This window comes from Cebus imitator, unplaced genomic scaffold (genome assembly GCF_001604975.1).
Source record: "Cebus imitator isolate Cc_AM_T3 unplaced genomic scaffold, Cebus_imitator-1.0 Scaffold18, whole genome shotgun sequence".
Taxonomy (NCBI): Eukaryota; Metazoa; Chordata; class Mammalia; order Primates; family Cebidae; genus Cebus; species Cebus imitator.
The window spans coordinates 6,811,352-6,833,143 of record NW_016107333.1 but is presented as its reverse complement, the minus strand read 5'-3'; the positions used below and the strand labels follow the sequence as shown (position 1 = coordinate 6,833,143).

The following is a 21,792-nucleotide window of genomic DNA, read 5'->3' as shown; positions in this document are numbered from 1 at the left end:
CTGGGCTCAAGCAATCCTCCTGCCTCAGCCTCCCAAGTAGCTGAGACTACAGGTATGCACCACCACCCCAGCCCCAGCATGTTTTAAGATAAAACTGAGGAAGGCTGTTTGTGAGAATAAGGTTTATTCGGCCTAAAGCCTTTAAGAGTTAGAATGGGAATTATTGCAGATTACATAAGGGGTGACCTAATATCCTGAGTACCTATGTGATGACTACAGGAGCATTTCCTTGGCTTTAACACTAGAACTCTGCTGCCCACAACAAGTCTCATCTTGGCCTGAGAAACTCAAAGAGTTTTTCTGCTAAGACTTCCCTCTGCCTCTGTCCCAGGACTCGTTATGCCCTCCTGAATTTAGTATCAATAGTATATAGTTATTCTCTGCTATCTACAGGCTAAAGGCTGAAACACACAATCTTCTCACTTTTGATAGAGACATGAACATAAAATGACATTATTGGCTTAGCATGGTGGCTCATGCCTATAATCCCAGTGCTTTGGGGGGCCTAGGCAGGCAGATCACAAGGTCAGAGATCAAGACCATCCTGGCCAACAGAGTGAAACCCCGTCTCTACTAAAAATACAAAAATTAGCTGGGTGTGGTGACACGCACCTGTAGTCCCAGCTAGCTGGGAGGCTGAGGTAGGAGAATCACTTGAACCTTGGGAGGCAGAGGTTGCAGTGAGCTGAGATTGTGCCACTGCACTTTAGCCTGGTGACAGAGTGAGTGTTTTGACTCCACCTCAAAACAAAACAAAACAAAAATTATTCTACTATTTTAAAAAAGCTGTAGCATGTGCATGACAAAATTCTTCTTTGAAGCCAGGTAAGCAACAGGGAGTGATAGGAATTGTGGCAAAAAGAAGGACTTGCATCTTCTCTAAAGGGGGCAGCCAGAACTCTGCTCTAGCCAATTGCCATATAGGAAAGTAGACCAGGGTTGCCAGATGATATAATTTTTCAAGACAAGTTGCATTGCTAGAATTTTTTTTTTATTTCATGATTTTTTTTTTTTTTTAAATGTTGGTTCTGACTTTTTAAAAATACTCTGGTGAAAAAAACTGTTAACAATGCTTGCCCCTGGTCGGGCCAACAGTGGCTGGTGGGAGGGGACTTACTCTTTACTGAATACCCTTTTGAATTTTGCACCGTGTTCAAATGTATTTGAATGTATTACCTATTGCAAAAAAATAAGCTAACTCCCCAAACACTGCAGGAGCCAAATATTCAGCCTGGATACGGCTGGTTTACAGCTCTAATCTACAGGATAAAGTTCACACTCCTCCTCCACCCAGTACCTAAGGCCCTTTGGCTGTCTGACATTGGCCTGCCCTCTTTCCCACTACATCCACTTATGTGCCCTGAATTTCAGTTGCATTCTCTTCAACTTTGTTTTTTTTGCCTTTTCCTACTCTTGGGTCCTTACTATGCTGTTCCTTTTTCCTATTTGTCTTTTAAGGTCTAGTTCAAGTACCACCCTCCATCTCAATCACCTAATCATAATGAATTACTCTTTCTTCCAGGTGTCCTTTATAGTATCTCGGGAAAGGAAAAAGAGCATGGATGTTCTGAGCATGGACTCAGGAGCCAAATTCTTTGGGCTTATATCCTGGCTCTGCCAATTATTTTACCATTTAAATGACCTCAGGTAGGTTACTTAGCCTCCCTGGGCTTTGGTTTCCTTATCTCTGTTGTGGTGAGGAGTCAGTGATTCCAAAGTGTTTAGAGTAATGCCTGGCACATCGTAAATACTCAATAAATGATAGTTAACATTGTGTAGCAGACTGCCTATGTTTCCTGATAGAGCTGACATTATTCAATTTCATTTTATGATATGTTCTCTAACTAGACCAGCAGCTCTAGAGACTAGGGCTCTGGCTGACTCACCTCTCTATCCTCAGTGCCTAGAATGGCCTGGCATAGAGCAGGTATTTGGCAAAGAATGGTAAAGATTTGGAGTAAAATCACACACACACACACACACACGCACATGCACATGTGCACATGCATTTTCTGACTTTTCTTCTGGATTAGAAATCTCACTGTGGATTGTGCCTTTTCTAGGCTCCATTAGCTTCCAGAAAGACCAAGTACTGGATTTTCACCCAGTCCCTATAGATTAGCAGAAGAAATAAAAGCTTTAAAGGGAAAATGCTTCATCTTAGATGCATACAAGTAATTCACAAAATCTAGGTTCTATTCCATACCATCAGTCTGGCTTAGGTGACAGACACGGTCATTTACTTGGGCCTTAGCAAACACTGAGTATGGACTCCACCAGGCCTGTATTAGGTTCTGGGCACACAGAGACAAAAAAGAATGGGGCTGGCTAAAAAGAAAAGATGTTGGCAGCTCTTTAGTCACCAATATGAATGATCTATTTTTTAATTTAATTTTATTTTTTTGAGACGGAGTTTCACTCTTGTTACCCAGGCTGGAGTGCAATGGCGCAATCTCGGCTCACCGCAACCTCCGCCTCCTGGGTTCAGGCAATTCTCCTGCCTCAACCTCCTGAGTAGCTGGGATTACAGGCACGTGCCACCATGCCCAGCTAATGTTTTGTATTTTTAGTAGAGGTGGGGTTTCACCATGTTGACCAGGATGGTCTCAATCTCTTGACTTTGTGATCCACCCGCCTCGGCCTCCCAAAGTCCTGGGATTACAGGCTTGAGCCACCACGCCCGGCTTATGAATGATCTTAAGGTGTACTGTTAAGTTAAAAAAAAAGGCAAGTGCAGAAGAGCTTGTCTAGTATGCTTGTCTGTGTAAAAAGGAGGCTGGGTATGGTGTCTCACACCTGTAATACAGCATTTTTGGGGGGCAGAGGCTGGTGGCTCACTTGAAGTCAGGAGTTTGAGACCAGCCTGGACAACATGGTGAAATCCTGTCACTAAAAAGAAAATATATCAGCCAAGTGTAGTGGTGCATGCTTGTAGTCCCAGCTACTCAGGTGGCTGAGGTGGGAGAATCACTCGAACCCAGGAGGCGGAGGTTGCAGAGAGCCGAGATTGTACCACTACACTCCAGCCTGGGCAACAGAGCAAAGCCCCAAGGAATATATTTACTTGTGGTTAGTTAATTGTTATGAATAAGCCATCTGAAAGAATAAACAAGAATACCTAAACACAGGCTTTGTGCCCTTTGAATTTGAACTATGAAAATGTCTTATCTAGTCACCCAATTTGAAAAAGCTTTTTATTTATTTTTCCCAAATATGAAATTTTAAAAAGATGTGGTTTGGACTGGGCAGTTCTACTTGTGTGTGTTGACCCTGGAGAAAACTCACACAGGTGCCCCAACAGACATACGCATGGATGTTCCCTAGAGTGCTATTTATGGTCATAAAGACATTAGAAATCACCTCAATAGACATCAGTAGAGGAAAGTTAAACTGTGATACACCCACACCTGGAATACTATGCCTTAGAATAAAGTTGACCCTAATGGAAGGCATTAGAAATTCTAAGACAGCCGGGCATGGTGGCTCACGCCTGTAATCCCAGCACTTTGGGAGGCCGAGGCGGGTGGATCACAAGGTCAGGAGTTCGAGACCAGCCTGGCCAAGATGTTGAAACCCCGTCTCTACTAAAAATACAAAAATTAGCTGGGCCCGGTGGCACACACCTGTAATCCAAGCTATTCAGGAGGCTGAGGCAGGAGAATCACTTGGACCTGGGAGGCGGAGGTTGCAGTGAGCCAAGATTGTGCCATTGCACTCCAGCCTGGGTGACAGAGTGAGACTCTGTCTCAAAAAAAAAAAAAAAAAAAGAAATTCTAAGACAGGCCGGGCACAGTGGCTTGAGGTCAGGAGTTCGAGACCAGCCTGAACAACATGGAAAAAACCTGTTTCTACTAAAAATACAAAATTAGCCAGGTGGTGGCAGGTGCCTGTAATCCCAGCTACTTGGGAGGCTGAGGCAGGAGAATTGCTTGAACCCGGGAGGCAGAGGTTGTGGTGAGCCGAGATCATGCCATTGCACTCCAGCCTGGGCAACAAAGGCGAAATTCTATCTCAAAAAAAAAATAATAAAAAGTTCTAAGACAGACTGTTAAAGAAAAAAAAAACATATCATAGAATAATATATATGATCCAATTTGATTTTTTAAAAAGACATATTTCTGTATATACATGCCTATGTATATAAATGCACAGAGAAAGACTTGAAAGTATATAATCACAAACAATTGCAGAGAAAGCATAGTCTTCTCTTTCTGATTATGGGGCTCTTCAATAACAGCTCACTGGGCAAAGTGCTTTACGTGAAATTATCCTCTAATTCTCTTACCAAACCTGTAAGGTTGTTTCTATTATTGTTCCATTTTTATATCTGAAGAAACTGCAACTGAGAGGGGTTAAGTAACTTGTCTATGTCACACTTCAAACACCATATTTAAATTTGATAATTCCATCATGCCTCTTTTTTACTTTCTACTTCTAGAGATCAATTTTAGTTACTGAAAAAAATAAAGCTAAAGAGATGTGGTCCCTGATGCAAAGGAGCGACCCCCAGCCTGGCCAGGGCCAGACAGTGGGCGACGGTGAATGCTGTGGGGAGAAGCTGGGGGCTTACATCCGAGGAAGTGGGCTCCTGTGAGGTCCTCAGCAACACTCCCTCAGCCAGGGCCCGGTCCACGGCCTGCCGTGCCAGCTCCTCTAGCTGCTGCTCATCTTGCAAGAGGTTCCCCCAGTTGGTAGCCATCCCAACACCTGCAAAATATGGAGAGAAAAGAGCTTGGTGACAGATGGCCTGCAGCCCTGCAACCACTGAAACTGGCTGGCGGTCACCCCCAACACAGAAGGACCCTGACCTCTGTTGGAAGGGAACAGTGTGGTACAAAGGAGTGAACGCTGGCTGGTTCTAGCTCTTAACAACTTTCACGTGCACAGAACAGAAAGCTTGACAAAGCATTTCCATTGCCACTCTCTTTTGATTCCTAACACAATGACATTATTCTCACAGTAAGGAAGCAGAGGCTTGGAGAGGTGAAATGACTTGCCCTGGGTGATGACTGGTATAGCCTGGACTTAACCCATGTCTCTGGACTCCCACCCCAATGCTCTTCATTGGAGAAAGAGGCACTAATATCAGATGTGACTGAAACAAGTTCCTTTCCCTCCCAGAGCTACAGATTCCCTAACTGTGAAACAAGAAAGATGGGGTATATCAGTAGTTTCCAAACCTGGCTGAACATTCTGGAAAGTTTGGGAAAGTATACAGATTCCTGGGCCCTATCCCAGAGATTCTGATTTAAAAGGCCTGAAGGAAAGGATGGGTTGAGGCTTTGTATCTTTTTTATATATTTATTTCTATTTTTATGTTTTTTTACCAGTTTGTTGTCAATTTTTTTTTTTTTTAAGGTGGAGTCTCCCTCTGTCACCCAGGCTGGAGTGCAGTGGCATGATCTTGGCTCATTGCAGCCTCCGCCTCCTGGGTTCAAGTGATTCTTCTGCCTCAGCCTCCCTGAGTAGCTAGGACTACAGGTGCACACCACCATGCCCAGCTAATTTTTGTATTTTTAGTAGAGATGAGATTTCACCATGTTGGCCAGGCCAGTCTCAAACTCTTGGCCTCAGGTGACCTGCCCGCTTCGGCCTCCCAAAGTGCTGGGATTACAGGCATGAGCCACCGTGCCTGACAGAGGCTTTGTATTTTTAACAAGTTTTCCTGGGATAGGAGCCACTGCTGTACATTATTAATTTCCCTTCAAGCTCCAACAACTCATGTCAACAGATCTCAAATAAGTTACATGGGAAGGGGTAGGGAGCTCTTTGTGGAATACCATGAAATGCAAATAAAGTGAACTCCTCCCTTATACTATCCAGAAGCAAACTTAGTAACAGGAAATGATTACATCCATGTATGGACATTTATCATCACAGCACCAAAACACAGAAAATATTTTTGAGAAATCACATTAGCAAGATGGAAATCGCTGAAACCCAAGTGTCCAATGTAATGGGAGGGGTTGTCTGACTGGTTGCCCAGAGACACACAGACATGTACAGACTCACAGCCTGATACTCATTCATTTTGAAGCAGGCCTCAAGACCTGGATAAAAATCTGGAAACACAGTCATTAATTTTGTTCTGCCCTATTGTCATTTAACAGAACATGGCTGCCCAACTCAGTGGTCCCCAGAAAGAGAGAGAATGATAGGAAACCTCCATCACATTCAGCTCTGTCCCCCTCTCCCCATGACAGAGCTAGTGCTAGACCAATTATGAAAGTCTGCCAGCCTCAGTGCAATGCTTTGAAAGAATGCACACGTGACCTCAAGAGGGTCCTGATAATATTGCTGTTGAGTGAGACGTGGATGAGGGCAGTCATAGTAAAGAACAAGGCTCAAGTCAGACAGGCCTGGGTTTGAGTCCATAATAATATGAATTCCCTTTTAAAATCACTGTGTGAAATTTTTTTTTCTATTTTTTTTTTTTTCAATCAGAAACAGTATCTAGACCTGGAAGACACTGTGTGGATTAAAAGAGAAAAATCTGTGTGAAATTTCTCAGCAGTGTTTGAAGCTCTATACATGGTACCATTTTTTGGCTGTACTGACTTTACAGGTAGGAGACTTGTCAGAGGTCACACAGCAGCCCAGTGGCAGAGCAAGGACAAGATCACATTACCTTGATATTAGAGCAATGAAACCCTCCAAGAGCCCCCATCTTTCCACAACTTTGGAATTCCAACATCTCTGTTTGCTGTTAGGCTTTTATTTAGTTGGTAAACATTGATTTGCATCTAATGCCTGGCCCTGACTAGGTCCCAGGGACATGGAGAAGGTTAAGACATAAAAATAATCACCACAGGCGGAGCGCAGTGGCTCACACCTGTAATCCCAGTACTTTGGGAGGCCGAAGGGGGTAGATCACCAGAGGTCTGGAGATGGAGACCAGCCTAACCAACATGGAGAAACCCCTTCTTTACTAAAAAATACAAAAATTAGCTGGCCATGGTGGCTCATGCCTGTAATCCCAGCTACTTGGGAGGCTGAGGTAGGAGAATTGCTTGAACCGGGACCTGGGAGGCGGAGGTTGCAGTGAGCCGAGATTGTGTCACTGCACTCCAGCCTCGGCTACAGAGCGAGATTCCACCTCAAAAAAAAAAAAAAAAAAAAAAATTAGTCGGGAGTGGTGGCACATGCCTATAATCCCAGCTACTCTAGAGGCTGAAGGAGGAGAATAGCTTGAACCGGGGAGGCGGAGGTTGTGGTGAGCCAAGATCAAGCTACTGCACTCCAGCCTGGGCAACAAGAGCGAAACTCCGTTTCACTATCCTTCCTTGGCTTTATTTCTGTTTTGCTGATGACATTCAAATCTACATCTTCACAGCAATACGTTCCTACCTTCAAACTAGAATATCCAATTGCTTCCTAGGAGTCTCCACACAACCAGAATAGAATTTGCTGTTGTCTCCCACAAATCTGCTTCTCCTCAGATGAGCTCCACCTAGGTACCCAAGTCTTGAGTACTTCTTTCCTACATCTCATTTTCCCCAAATCCTATGGATGTTGCTGCCTAAGTACATAGTACTTTGAATTCTTTGATTTATCTCCATTTCCAGTGTTTGTAGCCTAGCCCCGGCCACTGTCATCTCTTCCTTGGGCACGAAACAGATTCAGAGTGAGGTATCTTCAGCAACCAGGATGCGTCCGCCTCCTTCCCCCTTCCAGGCCTTGGCTCGTGCTGTCTTCTCTTTGGAACTCTCCCCACCACTCCCGATCAGGGTTTGCGATTTAGTTTCGGAAGCCGTCCCTGTTCTCCGTCCCTGTTCTCCGCCCCGGGCTTCTACTTTCTACAGCTCATCACTTTTCCCTGTACCGTGGGAAGAGTGTTTGTCTTCATCACTTCTCTTCCTAGTATTAGCCGTACTGTATTCATTCATTAGTACTGTATTCATTCATTACATGAATGAATGAAGAATGAATGACAGACGGGCCAGATCATCCAAAGCCTGAAAACGCCCACAAGGAAACCGGTCGGACTTTATCCCCACGGCTAAGCCAGTGCTTGGAAAGGGCCCGAGGCAACAACACGGCAGGCTGCCCAGGCCGGCCCCACTTCACGGGCCCGGTCACTCCCACCCTGGACAAAGTTTGGTCCTAATCGCTTCCCGTTGTTGTTCTAACTTGCTCCAGTCTCACTGGCTCACTGGCCCCAGTACTGGCCCGATCTAAAGGCAGGAAATCCGGAAACTCTGGGATCAACGCGCACCAGCCCAACCCCCTCACTGGACACTAGTTTCTCCGCGCGTGTGAAGGGTTTCAGCCACAAGATCTCCCGGCCTCCGGAGTTCTAATCTCTCGCCAGACCCCTCCCTCACATCGTTCCTCCCGAGGAAACGTGACCCCTGCCGGCCGCCGTTGCTGCCCAAACCTACTCGTTCGCCGTCTCGCTGCGCACCGTTCTTTCGGCCCTCGCGCCGCTATCCAGGCTCAGGGGGCGGGGCTAGCGATGCGACAAAGTGCGCTTGCGCGCACCGCCCCAGCTGGGCTTAAAGAGCAGGGCGGGGATAGGGATCCGTACCTGTGGCGCCGAGCCGCGGCCCGGAAGGGGCAGTCGATGAGAGGGCGGCCTTGGCGTTAGAAGTGCGTCGGCTGCACCTTGGCGGACGGAACATGGGAAGGAGGGGAGGGGACCATCGGGGTCGGCGGGGAGCTACGGGTACGCATAGCTCATTGAGCGTCAGAGCCGGCGACGTCCTGTGGAAGATGAGGAAACTGATGCTCGGAGGGGGACAGTCACTAACTCAGGGACACACAGTTGATAGGAGTGGGGGTGGCCGTGGTAATGGAGGCCCCAGGGAGGGGCAGGGGCCCATAGCACATCAGGGGCTGAATCTGTATTAGAACCCAGCCTTGTTTCCCAGCCCAGCCAGGTCCCAGAAAAATCCCCCTGATTTTGTCTTTTTTTTTAACTTGGGATAGTAGCAGGAAAAGTCTTACAGGCGAAAGGAAAGGATTTTCATTTTTCCAGTAATGCTGAAGTTAGGACTGTTTGAGGTAACCCTGTGTTTCTCAAAAACTCCAGTACCTCTTACGTCAGGATCTGGGGCACTTTTTAAAAATATGCAGATTCATGATTCGTACCCCGACCTCACTGCTTGGCAGCCCCCATTGCCTTCCCTGTTTCTTCCTTCTGGGTTGTGATAGGCTTGTCTGCAGTCCGAAACACCTGATACGAATTTTAGTTAAATGAAATTTATCAGTCTAGGCTGTAGGGAATTAACCATGAATAAGACGCAGCCACTGCTTTCAATCTGATAAGAAGGTAGGCAATAAGTGCTTTTCTGGAGGAATCGGGGATGGCTTTTGGGGTCTTGAAGGATAGATGGGAAGGTGTAAGTAGTGGGAGAGGTAGAGGTGAGAGGCTGGGATGGGGACAGTGTTCCAAATTGTAGGAACAAAAGCAGCAAAGGCTATCTGGGCGCAGTGGCTCAGGCCTATAATCTCAGCCCTTTGGGAGGCCGAGGCAGGTAGATCACTTGAGCTCAGGAGTTGGAGACCAGGCTGAAACCTGGTGAAAACCCGTCTTTACTAAAAATGCAAAAATTAGCCTGGTGCATTGGGCCATGGCTGTAATCCCAGATACTCGGGAGGCTGTGGCGGGAGAATCCTTGAGCCCCGGAGGCGGAGGCCGTAGTGAACTGAGATCGCACCGCTGCACTCCAGCCTGGGTGACAAGAGTAAGACCTTGTTTCAAAAGCAAAGCAAAAAAAACAGGCATATAATTCTGAGGGTTGCTCGGCTTGTTTTACAGACTCTGAGGAGTTTGGTGTGGATAATGAGGAAGGGTCTGAGAGTTGCAGCAGGATTTGAGGCTTAGGCTTGGAGAGGTAGCCTTGGATGCCAGTTCCACGAGCAGCAGGAGCTGTATAAGGGCTTTAAGCAGGGGAAAGACATGGTCAGTTTTGTGTGTTAGGCATTGGTTACAGCGTGGCAAATGGTTTGGAAGTGGGGAGAGAGAGTTAAGATGTGAGATGATGAGGTCTTAGCCAGTGCAATGGCTATGAAGATGGAGTGAAGGGAACAGATTAAAGAAATTTAGGAGTGAGAACTCCTGCTGATCTCAAGTGAGTGGCTCAACCCAACCCAACCCAGGGACCAAGATCCTTTTGACTCTTTTTTTTTTTTTTTTTTTTCAGGCTGGAGTGCAATGGCATGATCTTAGCTCACTGCAACCCCCACCTCCCAGGTTCAAGCAATTCTCCTGTCTCAGCCTCCCAAGTAGCTGGGATTGCAGGTGCCTAGCATCACACCCAGCTAATTTTTGTATTTTTAGTAGAGACAGCATTTCACCATGTTGGCCAGGCTGGTCTTAAACTCCTGAGCTCAGGTGAATCACCTGCTTCAGCTTCCCAAAGTGCTGGGATTACAGGCATGAGCCACTGCAGGCGGTCCTTTTTGACTCTTTAAATAAAGCATATACATTATCTGACTACAGGACGGGCTGAGTCCTCCAGTCTTCCCTGTGTGGTCACAGGGTGGGGGGTGATGGTGGCAGATAGATGTCTGGTTATTCCCAGAACGGTGTTTCCTGATGACCTGTCCTTGTTGGCTTTTGTACCTGAGGGGATACGAAGTAGCTGTTAACTATAATAGGCCCCAGGTGGCAGGAAGAGGCTACTGGGTCAACCAGGAACAAAAGAAGCTATTTCTAGTGCAGCATGAAATTAAAAATCAAATACATGACCCAGGGTTCTCTGTGCAGGTTCCCCTCTTCCAAGATGTGTGCCAAATGATGAGTATCAGGTGTCTATGGTGAGATTTGGGAAGGACCCCAGACCTTAACAGCCCTTTGGTCGAATCCCCTCACACTGTGGCAGGTAAGATGTCTTTATTCCCATTTTGCAGATGTGGCAGCTGAGCCGCAGACGTTATGTTACTTGTTCAAGGTGACCCAGTTTGTGGTGGGACTGGGAGTGAAGGGCTCTTGACCAAGGAACTTTCCAGGGAGGTTTTGCCCTTTCTGCTCCTTCTGCCTGGATGCTCTCCTCCAAAATCCTGGCATGACTGGCTCCTTTGGTCATTCACATGTTTCATCCCTGGAGGCTGCCCCACCCCCTAAGTCTGTATCACATTATCCTTTGTATAGTCTTTTTTTGGAGGGGGGAGGGGGATGGAGTCTTGCTCTGTCACCCAGGCTGGAGTGCAGTGGCATGATCCCGACTCAGTGCAACCTCAGACTCCCGAGTTCAAGTGATTCTCCTGCCTCAGCCTCCTGAGTAGCTGGGATTACAGGCGCACACCACCACACCTGGCTAATTTTTGTATTTTCAGTAGAGACAGGGTTTCACCATGTCGGTCAGGCTGGTCTCAAACTCCTGACGTTGTGATCTGCCTGCCTCAGCCTCCCAAAGTGCTGGGATTACAGGTGTAAGCCACCACACCTGGCGTTGTGTTTTCTTCATAGCAGTTATTCATATCTGAAATTGTCACTTTTACTTGTCTGCTGCTTCCCTCTGCTAGAATGTGAGCCCCATGGAAACAGGGACCATATTTGTTCACTACTTTACCCCTAGTACCTGGACTAGTGCCTGCTGTATGGCAGATGCTCAGTAATATTTGCTAACTGATGGAAATGGGTTGGGGAGAGAGAAAGAGAAGGAAACCAACATTTGGTGAAAGTTGAGGATGTTTCAAGTACTTTTCACAAATTACCTCATTTAATCCCCTTGCAGACTTCCAAGGTAGAAATCATGTCTCCATGGGGTGAGTAAGAAACCATACTAAGCCAACGTGGTTTGTTATGTTTGAGGCTATAGACTTATCTGAGAATCTCCATTGGGCACAAAATTTTGCATAAACTTCGTGGAGGAATTCACAGACCTTCTCAGGCTCGCTTGGGGATCTCAGATCAAGAAACCTAGGATTGGCTGGGCATGGTGGCTCATGCCTGTAATCTAAGCACTTTGGAGGTCAAGGCGGGCGGATCACCTGAGGTCGGGAGTTGAAGACCAGCCTGACCAACATGGTGAAACCCCATCTTTATTTTAAAAAATAAAAAAAAAAAAAATAAAAAATATATTTAATAAAAAAAAAAAAAAAAAAAAGGAAACCTAGGATTGGGGAACATGCCTAGGGTCTTTCTGGCCCCAGACCTTTGCTGAATCCTCACTGCCTGGCAAGGTTGGAGTCCATATAGTGGATGATTGAGAATCTGCTGAAGATTCTGGAGCAGAGGGAGATGATTTGCCCTGAGCCTTTAGTGTCTCAAACCTGAGTTTGAATCCTGACTGTGGAGAAGTCATCTTACCGCTCTGAATCCCACTTTCCTCACTTTCAAAGTGAAATCTATTTTTTCCTAACAATAACTACCATTTATTGATCTGGTCGCCAAGCGCCAGCTACTTGGTTAATGACTTTACAGTCATTATCTCACTTTCCCTTACCTCTCTATGAAGTCAGTATCTTTATAGCCTCCATTTTACAGCTGGGGAAGTGAAGGCTTGAAAAGGTATCCTGACTTGCCAAAGATCACAGCAGTACTATTAGCCATGGTGTTCCCACACATGTACCATGGGATGTGCCGTGGGCTCAGACTTCCCAAAGCTAACTGTTGAATCAATTGCATTCTCTGTTCTTGGGGTTTGTGGGAACATTTGAGTCTGAATTAGGTGAAAAAAGGTATAGAGGGATTTACTTCACCGTGAATGGAGGCCACTTCCCCAACTTTGTGCCTTATGTTTCTCCCTGCGAGGTCCTCTCTCCAAGTCTGGACTATGCCTTTTGATTGGGACATCTCTGTCAGCCCCAGGGTCTGGATCGTATGTGGTCTGCGTCTGTGCACATGGCTCCTGTGTCTTTTTAGTGGTGACATCACCCCGCCTGGTACTGTTGTTTATGAGGCCGTCTACCCACCTGGCTGGGGGCCACTGCTTTGGTCATTCAGAGTGGAATTCCTCTGTCTTCCAGCCCCCAGCACAGGCCTGGCCCAGTATTGCTGCTCAGGAAATGCCTGTGGAATCAAAGTGAGGACTGTCCCAGGTGTTGAGGATTTACTGTGTTCTAGGCCTGTCCCTGACACTTTGTATGTGTTATCTCATTTACACCCCCACAGTCATCCTGGAAGGGAGAAGTTCTCCACATTTTACTGAGAAGAAACAGGCTGATTGAAGTTGGGCTTTGCCTTAGGCCCACTTGTGATGATTGATGGCACCAGGGCCAGCTCTTGGGTCTGTGCCCTGGTCGTGCTTGATGACTCTTGGAGGTGTGTGGGCTGAAAAAGGGGAAACACACTTCGAGGCCCCCAGGATCCTCACAGACCTTCTACTAACAGGTTCCTAGTCCAGCTCTCATTTCATCTGTGAGGACACAGAAGCCTAGAACGGAGAGATAACTTACTTGTAGACCTTCTTCTCTACTTGTTAGGTATTTATGTATCCACTTACTTTTAGGCAGAATGGGTCTGTTTTGACTCACCATTGCACCACCCAGGTAGCCCAGTGCCTGATCCAGGTTGATGCCCAGTAAAGACTTTTATATTTTATTTATTATGAAAACACTGAGAAAGGTATAAAAATTAATAGAACAAATAATTGTGTACCTACCATCCAGCTTGCAAAATAAAACATTGCTAATATAAAGACCTTTTTGTTTCCCTCCATGACTGATACCCCCCACCCAAGAGGTAAAGACTCTCCTGAATTTGGTGTTTATTATTCCTATACAATGTTTATTAAGATATAATTCATGCATCATAAAATTCCCCCTGTAAGGTGTACAATTCAGTGGTTCTTGGTATATTCACAGGATTGTACAGCCATTACCACTGCCTGATTCCAGAACATTTTCATCACCTCAGAAAGAAACCTCATCCCTATTAGTAGTTACTCCCCAATTCTCCTTCACCCCAGCCCCTGGCAACCAGTAATTTACCTTCTTTCTCTATGATTTTGCCTATTCTGGACATTTCATGTAAATGGAATCCTGCAATCTGTGGCCTTTTGTGACTTGCTTCTTTGACTTAGCATAACGTTTGCAAGATTCATCCATGTTGTAGCATGGATCAGAACTTCATTCCTTCATATGGCTGAATAGTCTTCCATTGTAGGGATACATTACACTCTGTTCATCCACTCATCAGTTGATAGACATTTGGGTTGTTTCCACTTTTTGCCATTAAGAATAATGCTGCTATGGCCAGGAGTGGTGGCTCATGCCTGTAATCTCAACACTTTGGGAGGTCGAGGTGGGAGGATCACTTGAGCCAAGGAATCCAAGACCAGCCTGAGCAACATAGGGAGAGCACATGTCTACAAAAAAATTAGCTGGGCGTGCTGGTGTGCATCTGTGGTACTAGCTATTAGGGAGGCTGAAGTGGGAGGATCACTTGAGCCTGGTAGGTCGAGGCTGCAGGAAGCTATGGTCGTGCCACTGCACTCTTGCCTGAGTGACAGAGCGAGACCCTGTCTCAATAATAATAATGCTGCTGTGAACATTCATGTACAGGTTTTTGTATAGATGTTTTCTGTTTTTGTGGGTAGATACCCAGCAGTGGAATTGCTGGGTCATATGATAAGTATGTTTATCTTTTTGAGAAACTGCTGTTTTCCAAAGTGGCAGCAATTATATGAGAGTTCCAATTTTTACATCGGCACCAATAGTCATCCCTCTGTGGGGAATTGGTCCAGGACCTCCCTTGGATACCAACATCCAAGGATACTGAAGTCCCTTATATAAAATGGTGTAGTATTTCCTATAACCTATGTGCATCCTCCTGTCTACTCTTTAATTTTGTTTTATTTTAAAGTTAAATTTATTTTTATTTACTTATTTTGAGACAAGGTCTCTGTCAGGCTGGAGTGCAGTGGTGCAATCATAGCTCACTGCAGCCTCGAACTCCTGGGTTCCAGGGATCCTCCTGTCTCAGCTTCCCAAGTAGCTGAGACTACAAGTGAGAGCCACCACACTGTCCTTTCCATGCACTTTAAGTCATCTAGGTCAGGCGCGGTGGCTCACGCCTGTAATCCCAGAACTTTAGGAGGCCTGAGGTCAGGAGTTTGGGACCAGCCTGGCCAACATGGCAAAACCCTGTCTCTACTAAAACTATAAAAATTAGCCAGGTATGTGGTGTATGGCTAATTCAGGGAGGCTGAGACAGGAGAATTGCTTGAACCCTGGAGGCAGAGGTTACAGTGAACCGGGATTGTGTCACTGTACTCCAGCCTGGGCGACAGAGTGAGACTCCATCTCAAAAAAAAAAAAAAAAAAAAAAAAAAAAAAGAAAAGTCATCTCTAGGCCACTGATAATACCTAATACAATGTAAATTGTTACACTGTGTTGTTTAGGGAATTGACAAGGAAAAAAAGTCTGTACATGTTCAGTACAGATGAAACATTTTTTTCCAAAATTTTCAAGCTGCAGTTGGTTGAATCCACAGACGCGGAACCCATGGATATGGAGGGCCTACTGTACTTGTCTGATTATGGCCATCCTAGGTGGTCACTGTGGTTTTGATTTGCATTTTCCTAATGACTAATAATGTTGCATATTTATTCATGTGCTTATTGGCAGTTTTTATATCTTCTTTGGAAAAGAGTCTATTTAAATGTTTTGCCTATTTATAAGTTATTTGTCTTTTTATTGTTGGGTTGTAGGAGTTCTTTATCTATTCAGGATAGTACACCCTTATATGTGATTTGCCAATAATTTCTCCCATTCTGTGGGTTGTCTTTTCAGTTTTTCGACAGTATCTTTTGAAGCATATATTTTAAAATTTTGATGAAGTCCAGTTTATCTATTTTTTTCTTTGCTTGTGCTTTGAGTGTCATATCTAAGAAACCATTGCCTAATTCAAAGATCACAAAGATTTACACTTATCTTTTCTAAGAGTTTTATAGTTTTGGCTCTTATATTCATAAGAGTCTTTGATTCATTTTGAGTTAATTTTTATATAGGGTATGAGATAGGTCTTAGGCATTTTTATCCTTTTATTAGGTGTATTTCTAAACAATATATGACACTTTTTCATGGTATTTGCACTTGTAAGTGGTAAATTATTATGATTCTTATGCAGCTTGCTTTTTTCTTTGGTGTTATGTCCGGAGATTCATTCTCGCGCGTGCGCGTGTGTTTCTGTGTGTGTGTGTGTGTGTGTGTGTGTGTCCGTCCCCCGAGATGGAGTCTTGTTCTGTCACTCAGGCTGGAATGCAGTGGCGCAGTCTCAGCTCACTGCAACCTCCGTCTCCCAGGTTCAAGCGATTCTCCTGCCTCAGCCTCCTGAGTAGCTGGAATTATAGGCGCCCGCCACCATACCTGGCTAATTTTTGTATTTTTAGTAGAGACGAGGTTTCACCATGTTGGCCAGGCTAGTCTGGAACTCCTGACCTCATGATCTGCCCACCCTCTCAGCCTCCCAAAGTGCTGGGATTACAGGCATGAGCCATCACACCCGGCCTTTTGATTTATCTGTATTTTAAGGGTAACTAAACTAGTTCATTCATTTTCACTGCTCTATAGGTTTAATTGCATAAAAGTACCACATTTTGTTTATTCTCCTGTGAATGGTCATTTGGGTCCTCTAGTATTTTATCATATAAATGGCAAAGAGACTAATAGATGCCTCCTGTGCGGTGTGTCAAAGGTCATGAACATATTCAGACTTACGAGGTAAAGCAAAGTTTCTCTCCTAAGTGGTTTTGCAAATGTGCACTCCTGCCAGCAATGTATTAGAATTGCCCTCGTTCTACATCCTCACCGAGACAGAATTGTCAGGGTTTCTAACTTTTGTCAGTCTAGTGATTGTGAAACAGTGTCTTATGGTGATTTTCCAGATTAACAGCAAGATTTGTTTTTCAGTAAGTATGTACATGGTTGGATGGATGAATGCATGGAAGTGGAAGGGGCACAGCTCTTTGAGGAGGCAATACTGAGCCCAGACTGTGTGGCTGTCTGTAGGGAGACTCTGGAGCTAGAGAATGTTGGGGCAGGCTGACAACTCTATATGTGGGAGAGGATGGTTGTCACCTTGAAACTAGTGATGGGAGCCTGTCCCCAGGGAGAGGCTATTGTCCTGCCCTTCCGTCTCCTTGAATTTTGCAGGAAGGAGAGAGTGGAGAGAGAGTGAAGCCAAAAGAGAATTGATGGGTCTGGACACAGTGGCTCATGCCTGTAATCTAAGCACTTTGGGAGGCCAAGGCAGGAGGATCACTTGAGACCAGGAGATAGAGATCAGCCTAGGCAACATAGTGAGATCCCACCTCTACAGAAAATTTTTTGTAAGATTAAAAAACAAGGAAATTGCCTAAGGATGAGAGGTCACAGGGACCCACCTGACCCTCAGGAATGACCCTTTTTCTGGGATCTTTTTATGATCTCTGTATTGGTGTGATCTGAACTTTCCTTGTTTATTCTACTGAGTTTGGAGATGGTCTTAATCATAAATAAGAAGATGAATAGTAATGATCATATATTGAACTCTTATATACCAGGCACTTATGCCTTTTCTTTTTAAAAATATATGCATAGGCCGGGCGCAGTGGCTCACGCCTGTAATCCAAGCACTTCGGAGGCCAAGGCGGGTGGATCACCTGAGGTCGGGGGTTCAAGACCAGCCTGACTGACATGGTGAAACCCTGTCTTTATATAAAAAAAAAAAAATGCATCATCTCATTCAATTCCTTATGGGACAGGTACTATTAATATTCTCATTTATTTTATTTTAAAAATAGGGATAGGTTTAACCGTATTGTCCAGGGTAGTCTCAAACTCCTGGTCTCAAGTGACCCTCCTGCCTTGGCCTCCCAAAGACTGGATTACAGACATGAGCCACCGCACCTGGCCTATTCCCATTTTATGGATGAGGAATCAGAATATCAAAGAGACAGAGTAACTGAGGGTTTGCACATAGGCAGGTAGACTCTAGAACTCTTAGGCATCGTGCTGTATGGTTAACTTGGCTCAGCCAAACCCAGGAGAGCAAAGAAAAGAGAGGCTTGTAAAACTGGGAAAATCTGAATAAGATTAGTGCATGATATCAATGTCAATATTACGGAGATACTGTAGTATTTCTTACAATTGCATGTGAATATACATTATCTTGATAGAAATTTTAATTAAGAAATAGAATTTGGCTAGGCATGGTGGTACACACCTATTGTCCCAGCTACTCGGGAGGCTGAGGTAGGGGGATTGCTTGAGCTAGGAGTTTGAGGCTGCAGTGAGCTATGATCATGCCACTGCACTCCAGCCTGGGTAACAGGTTCCCCCTTGTCTCTAGGGAGAACATCACACACTAGGGGCTGTTGAGGGTGAGAGACTAGGAGAGGGATAGTAGAGGGTGGGAAGATTGGGGAGGGATAACATTAGGAGAAATACCTAATGTAGGTGACGGGGGGATGGAGGCAGCAAACCACCATGGTATGTGTATACCTTTGTAACAATCCTGCAAGACTTGCACATGTACCCCAGAACTTAAATTAAAAAAAAAAAATTTAAAGAAGTGTAAGGTCCAAAGCATTAGGTAGAATGATAGAGATATTTGTGCTAGTAAAATTTTCAGCCCATGAGAGAAAAAATCTGAAGGCTCTGCTTAAAGAGGTCTTTTGTCTTTGAGTTAGCAAAGTCACAGGGAGGTAGGCAGTGTGCCTCCAGCTGTGGGAGCAAGCAGGGTCACCCTCAGGACACTCAGTGGTACCCTCAGACCCTCGGGGTAGGTTTCCCAGCTTAGCCTTTTGGGCCTCCTTCTGCCCCTTACGCCTTGAACTGACCATGATCACAAGGGCAAGAGCAGAGCCACAGCACCCCCTGCCCTCCACCACTGCTTGGTTTTTCCTGGAGAATAGACATTATTCCCCTGCTCTCAGAACCCTTCCTGGGGAGGCTCCTGTGTCAACTGTGATTAACTGTCTGTGCCTCTGTGCCCCCCAGCAGCCTGAGACTCCTGAACCTTTAGAGCAAACCTGATGCCACTCCCAACCTGGAGGGCATGGGAGAGTGTTTGTTTGAGGCACTGAACTACATGGGAAACTGACCAAGCCTGGGGCAAGCCCATCCTGAGACCCCAGGCAGGGCCTGGGCTTTGGCCCAGGATTTATAGGGTGGTTTTACAAGATCCTGGGATTTCAGTGTGGGCCCCACTAAGACTTCTCTTCCAGAATGTTGGCTGCCTTGGGCTCTGTCTCAAATTCTACCCATAGTATGGCAGACCCCAGGCTTTCCACCTTAGTACCCCAGCATACACAGAGCTGCAGCCACATCCTCATGTTGCTGAAATCTTTCTATGGGCTGAGCACTTTGTTTCATTTCTTTCTTTCAACCATATTACAAGGCAGGTTGTCTTTGTGTATTCATTTTGCAGAGAAGGAATCCGGGGCTCAGAGAGGTTAAGTAACTTGCCCAGGGTCACTCAACGTATATATAGTACAGCAAGGATTTGAACAGGCAGTCCTGACATGTGCCAGGCCCAACCTAGTCCCTGCAGATGCAAAGTGTGGGTAACCTCCCACATGGGCACCAAGGAAGGAGAGCTGTGCAGACCCCAGGCACAATTACTGCTTGGAGTATAACTTACTTCTTACTTACATCTAGCTTATATATAATCATACTTAGTTCCATATAATCTTTCTATATAATCATATAATGGATTGTAGTTGGAGTTGTACAGACACAGTTAGTACTGATTTATATAATTCTTCTATATAACCATTTAGTAGTTTGTAGTAGGAGGAATGCCTAAAGAAGTCACAGAGCAGAAGCAAGTACATGGGAAAAATAACCAGACCAGGACAAGAACCAATGACCCAGGCGGTAATGCCCCTGCATGAAAGGGCATACGCTATATGGCAGGTCAGGGCCTAGATGGCAGCACTCAGTACCCACTGCATGGCCGGCTTGGAGCAAGAGTTATTTCTCCTGAAAAGGAGTTGCAGTACCTTGCATCCAGTTCTTGTGGAAAGTAGGCCTCAGGCCTGAGATCCTGCGAACAACCGAGGGAGAAGAACCCCTCTGGTGTAATTGTGCCACGGCAACTGTATACTCTGTGAGCTTTTCTTGCTACTGTGCTAGCTCAAATCATCCTATGAAATATCTTAGAGAAGAGCACACTCTGTCAGCTCCCACTGCATTGGTTATCCTTGTACACGACTCTCTATTACTGTGCACGGCACAGTCCCCTACTGTGCACGGCCCACCTCTCTGACCAGGTGACCTAATGGGGTGGCCCCCTTGCTTGCTGCTCACGTGATTATGTATGCCCTACCATTAAGCCTATAGATGACCTCACTCATGACCCTTCCCCTGCCTTGTACCTAATAAATACAGATGCTTCTGGATGTTTGGGGCCTCACCTGTCTCTGCCTGTAAGTGGCGTGGGCCCCCGAGCCCTGCTGTCTTTTCCAGTCCTTTGGTGTCCTGTCTCTTTACTTCTTGGATCCAGCGCCTCAGCCCAGCAATAGGGGACACCCCATGACCCTGTACAGCTGTGGCCCTACACAAAGCTGAAAGAAAAACATTGCTGGCCCTTAAAGAGCTAATGACAATATCACCAGACATCTACATAGTGCTTATGATGGATGGGTCAGGCACAGGCTAAGCTCTGCATGTGTTATTTCATTGAATCCACATCACAACCCAGTGGAATAAGGTTATGCTTATTTTATGACAGAAATTGAAGCTCTGTGAGGAAAACGGACCTATTCAAGGTCACATAGCAAGTTGCAAAGTCTAACCTCCTCTTGTTGGCTTCCTCCTTCCTCCAAGCTGGCCTCCCGGGCCCCTCCCTGCTGCTGGTCTGCACACCCCTTCTCCCCTCCACTCAGCTAAGCCTTGTCTGTGGCCCCTGCCCCTTTCATTTCTATTATTAGCGTAGTTTGGAGCCTGGGATTGGGCCACACTATCTGGATGGTGACCCCTGGGGGTACACTTCTACCCCACGGTGTCCTTTAGCCCTTCCTATCTCTCTCCCAGCTGCACAACAAGGGCGTGTTAGAGGGGCCCACCACCCAGGCCGTTACCTGCCTGTGGCAGCCTGCCTTGTGTACAGGTGGGCCCTGTGCGCAGTAATAGAGGGTCGTGCACAAAAAGGGAGTATGCACAGCCCATCCAGCATAGAGGATGGAGCCTGCAGGACGCCCTTAATCCCTTACCTGGCAGGGAGGCAGCACACAAGGGGCTGGGGGCGGGACTGGGCTTCTTGGGGCTGAGTGGTTCTGGAAGCCGATATGAGCAGCAGCAACTGCTGGCATTATCTAGGCTCTAAGAATAGCTTGGGATGAACAGTCAGAGGTTGAGGCCAGGGAAGGGGAGTGGAGCCTGTTCCTGCCGCCAACTCCTGCTGCTAGGCCTGGAAGCTGGGAAGCCTGCTTTCTGGCTCACCATTTGCTCTGGGATGGTTTTTACGTGGACACATCTTGTCCACTATTGGGCTGGAGGAAAGAGGGTACCACTGGGACTCAGACCCAGGCTGCCTGAGCTCAGGCTGAAGGCAGTGGGCGCACACTCTGAGGACCAGCCCTCACCCAGGCCCCTCCCCACTGGCACAGAGTAGGGGTTTGTTTTTTCAAGGATCATGCTGGAAGTGACCTTTAATCATTGAGTAAACACTTAAAAAATAGGTTCTATGTACACGATTTAAAATTCAAAGGGCACACAAGGGAAAAAAAAAAATCACTCTCCCTCCCTTACCTGGCCCCCAGCTATGAAACACTGTTACTAGCTTTCTTGGGAGACTTCCAAAGGCAGTCCATCCATAGATAAGCACACAGATGCACAAATATCTCTCTCCCCGATTTTTACACAGGAGATGGCATAGCCTATACATTCTTCTGCTCCTCACTTTTTTTTTTTTTTTT

The 21,792-nt window shown here is 46.0% G+C and overlaps 2 protein-coding genes across 4 annotated transcripts in view; one reads left to right on the top strand and one right to left on the bottom strand.

The window, feature by feature from the left end:
* Positions 1 to 8,468, bottom strand: part of GSS (glutathione synthetase) — a 29,531-nt gene extending 21,063 nt beyond the window's left edge. Inside the window, exons 1-2 of one of the 3 annotated variants that reach the window (XM_017513807.1) lie at positions 8,382 to 8,468; positions 4,571 to 4,707 (exon numbers count right to left, since the gene is read on the bottom strand). In XM_017513807.1, the coding sequence (XP_017369296.1) occupies positions 4,571 to 4,699 (129 nt within the window). In that variant the 5' untranslated portion in view covers positions 4,700 to 4,707; positions 8,382 to 8,468. Of the gene's footprint in view, positions 1 to 4,570; positions 4,708 to 4,808; positions 4,841 to 7,822; positions 7,846 to 8,381 lie in introns of those variants that run through there. The other 2 variants (XM_037733127.1, XM_037733131.1) reach the window with 2 other exon arrangements.
* Positions 8,469 to 8,530: 62 nt separating this feature from the next.
* The window catches only part of MYH7B (myosin heavy chain 7B), a 46,701-nt gene continuing 33,439 nt past the window's right edge, over positions 8,531 to 21,792 (top strand). The window contains exons 1-2 of the mRNA XM_037733077.1: positions 8,531 to 8,665; positions 10,712 to 10,826. The gene's annotated coding sequence lies outside the window, so the exon portion shown is untranslated. The remainder of the gene's footprint in view (positions 8,666 to 10,711; positions 10,827 to 21,792) is intronic.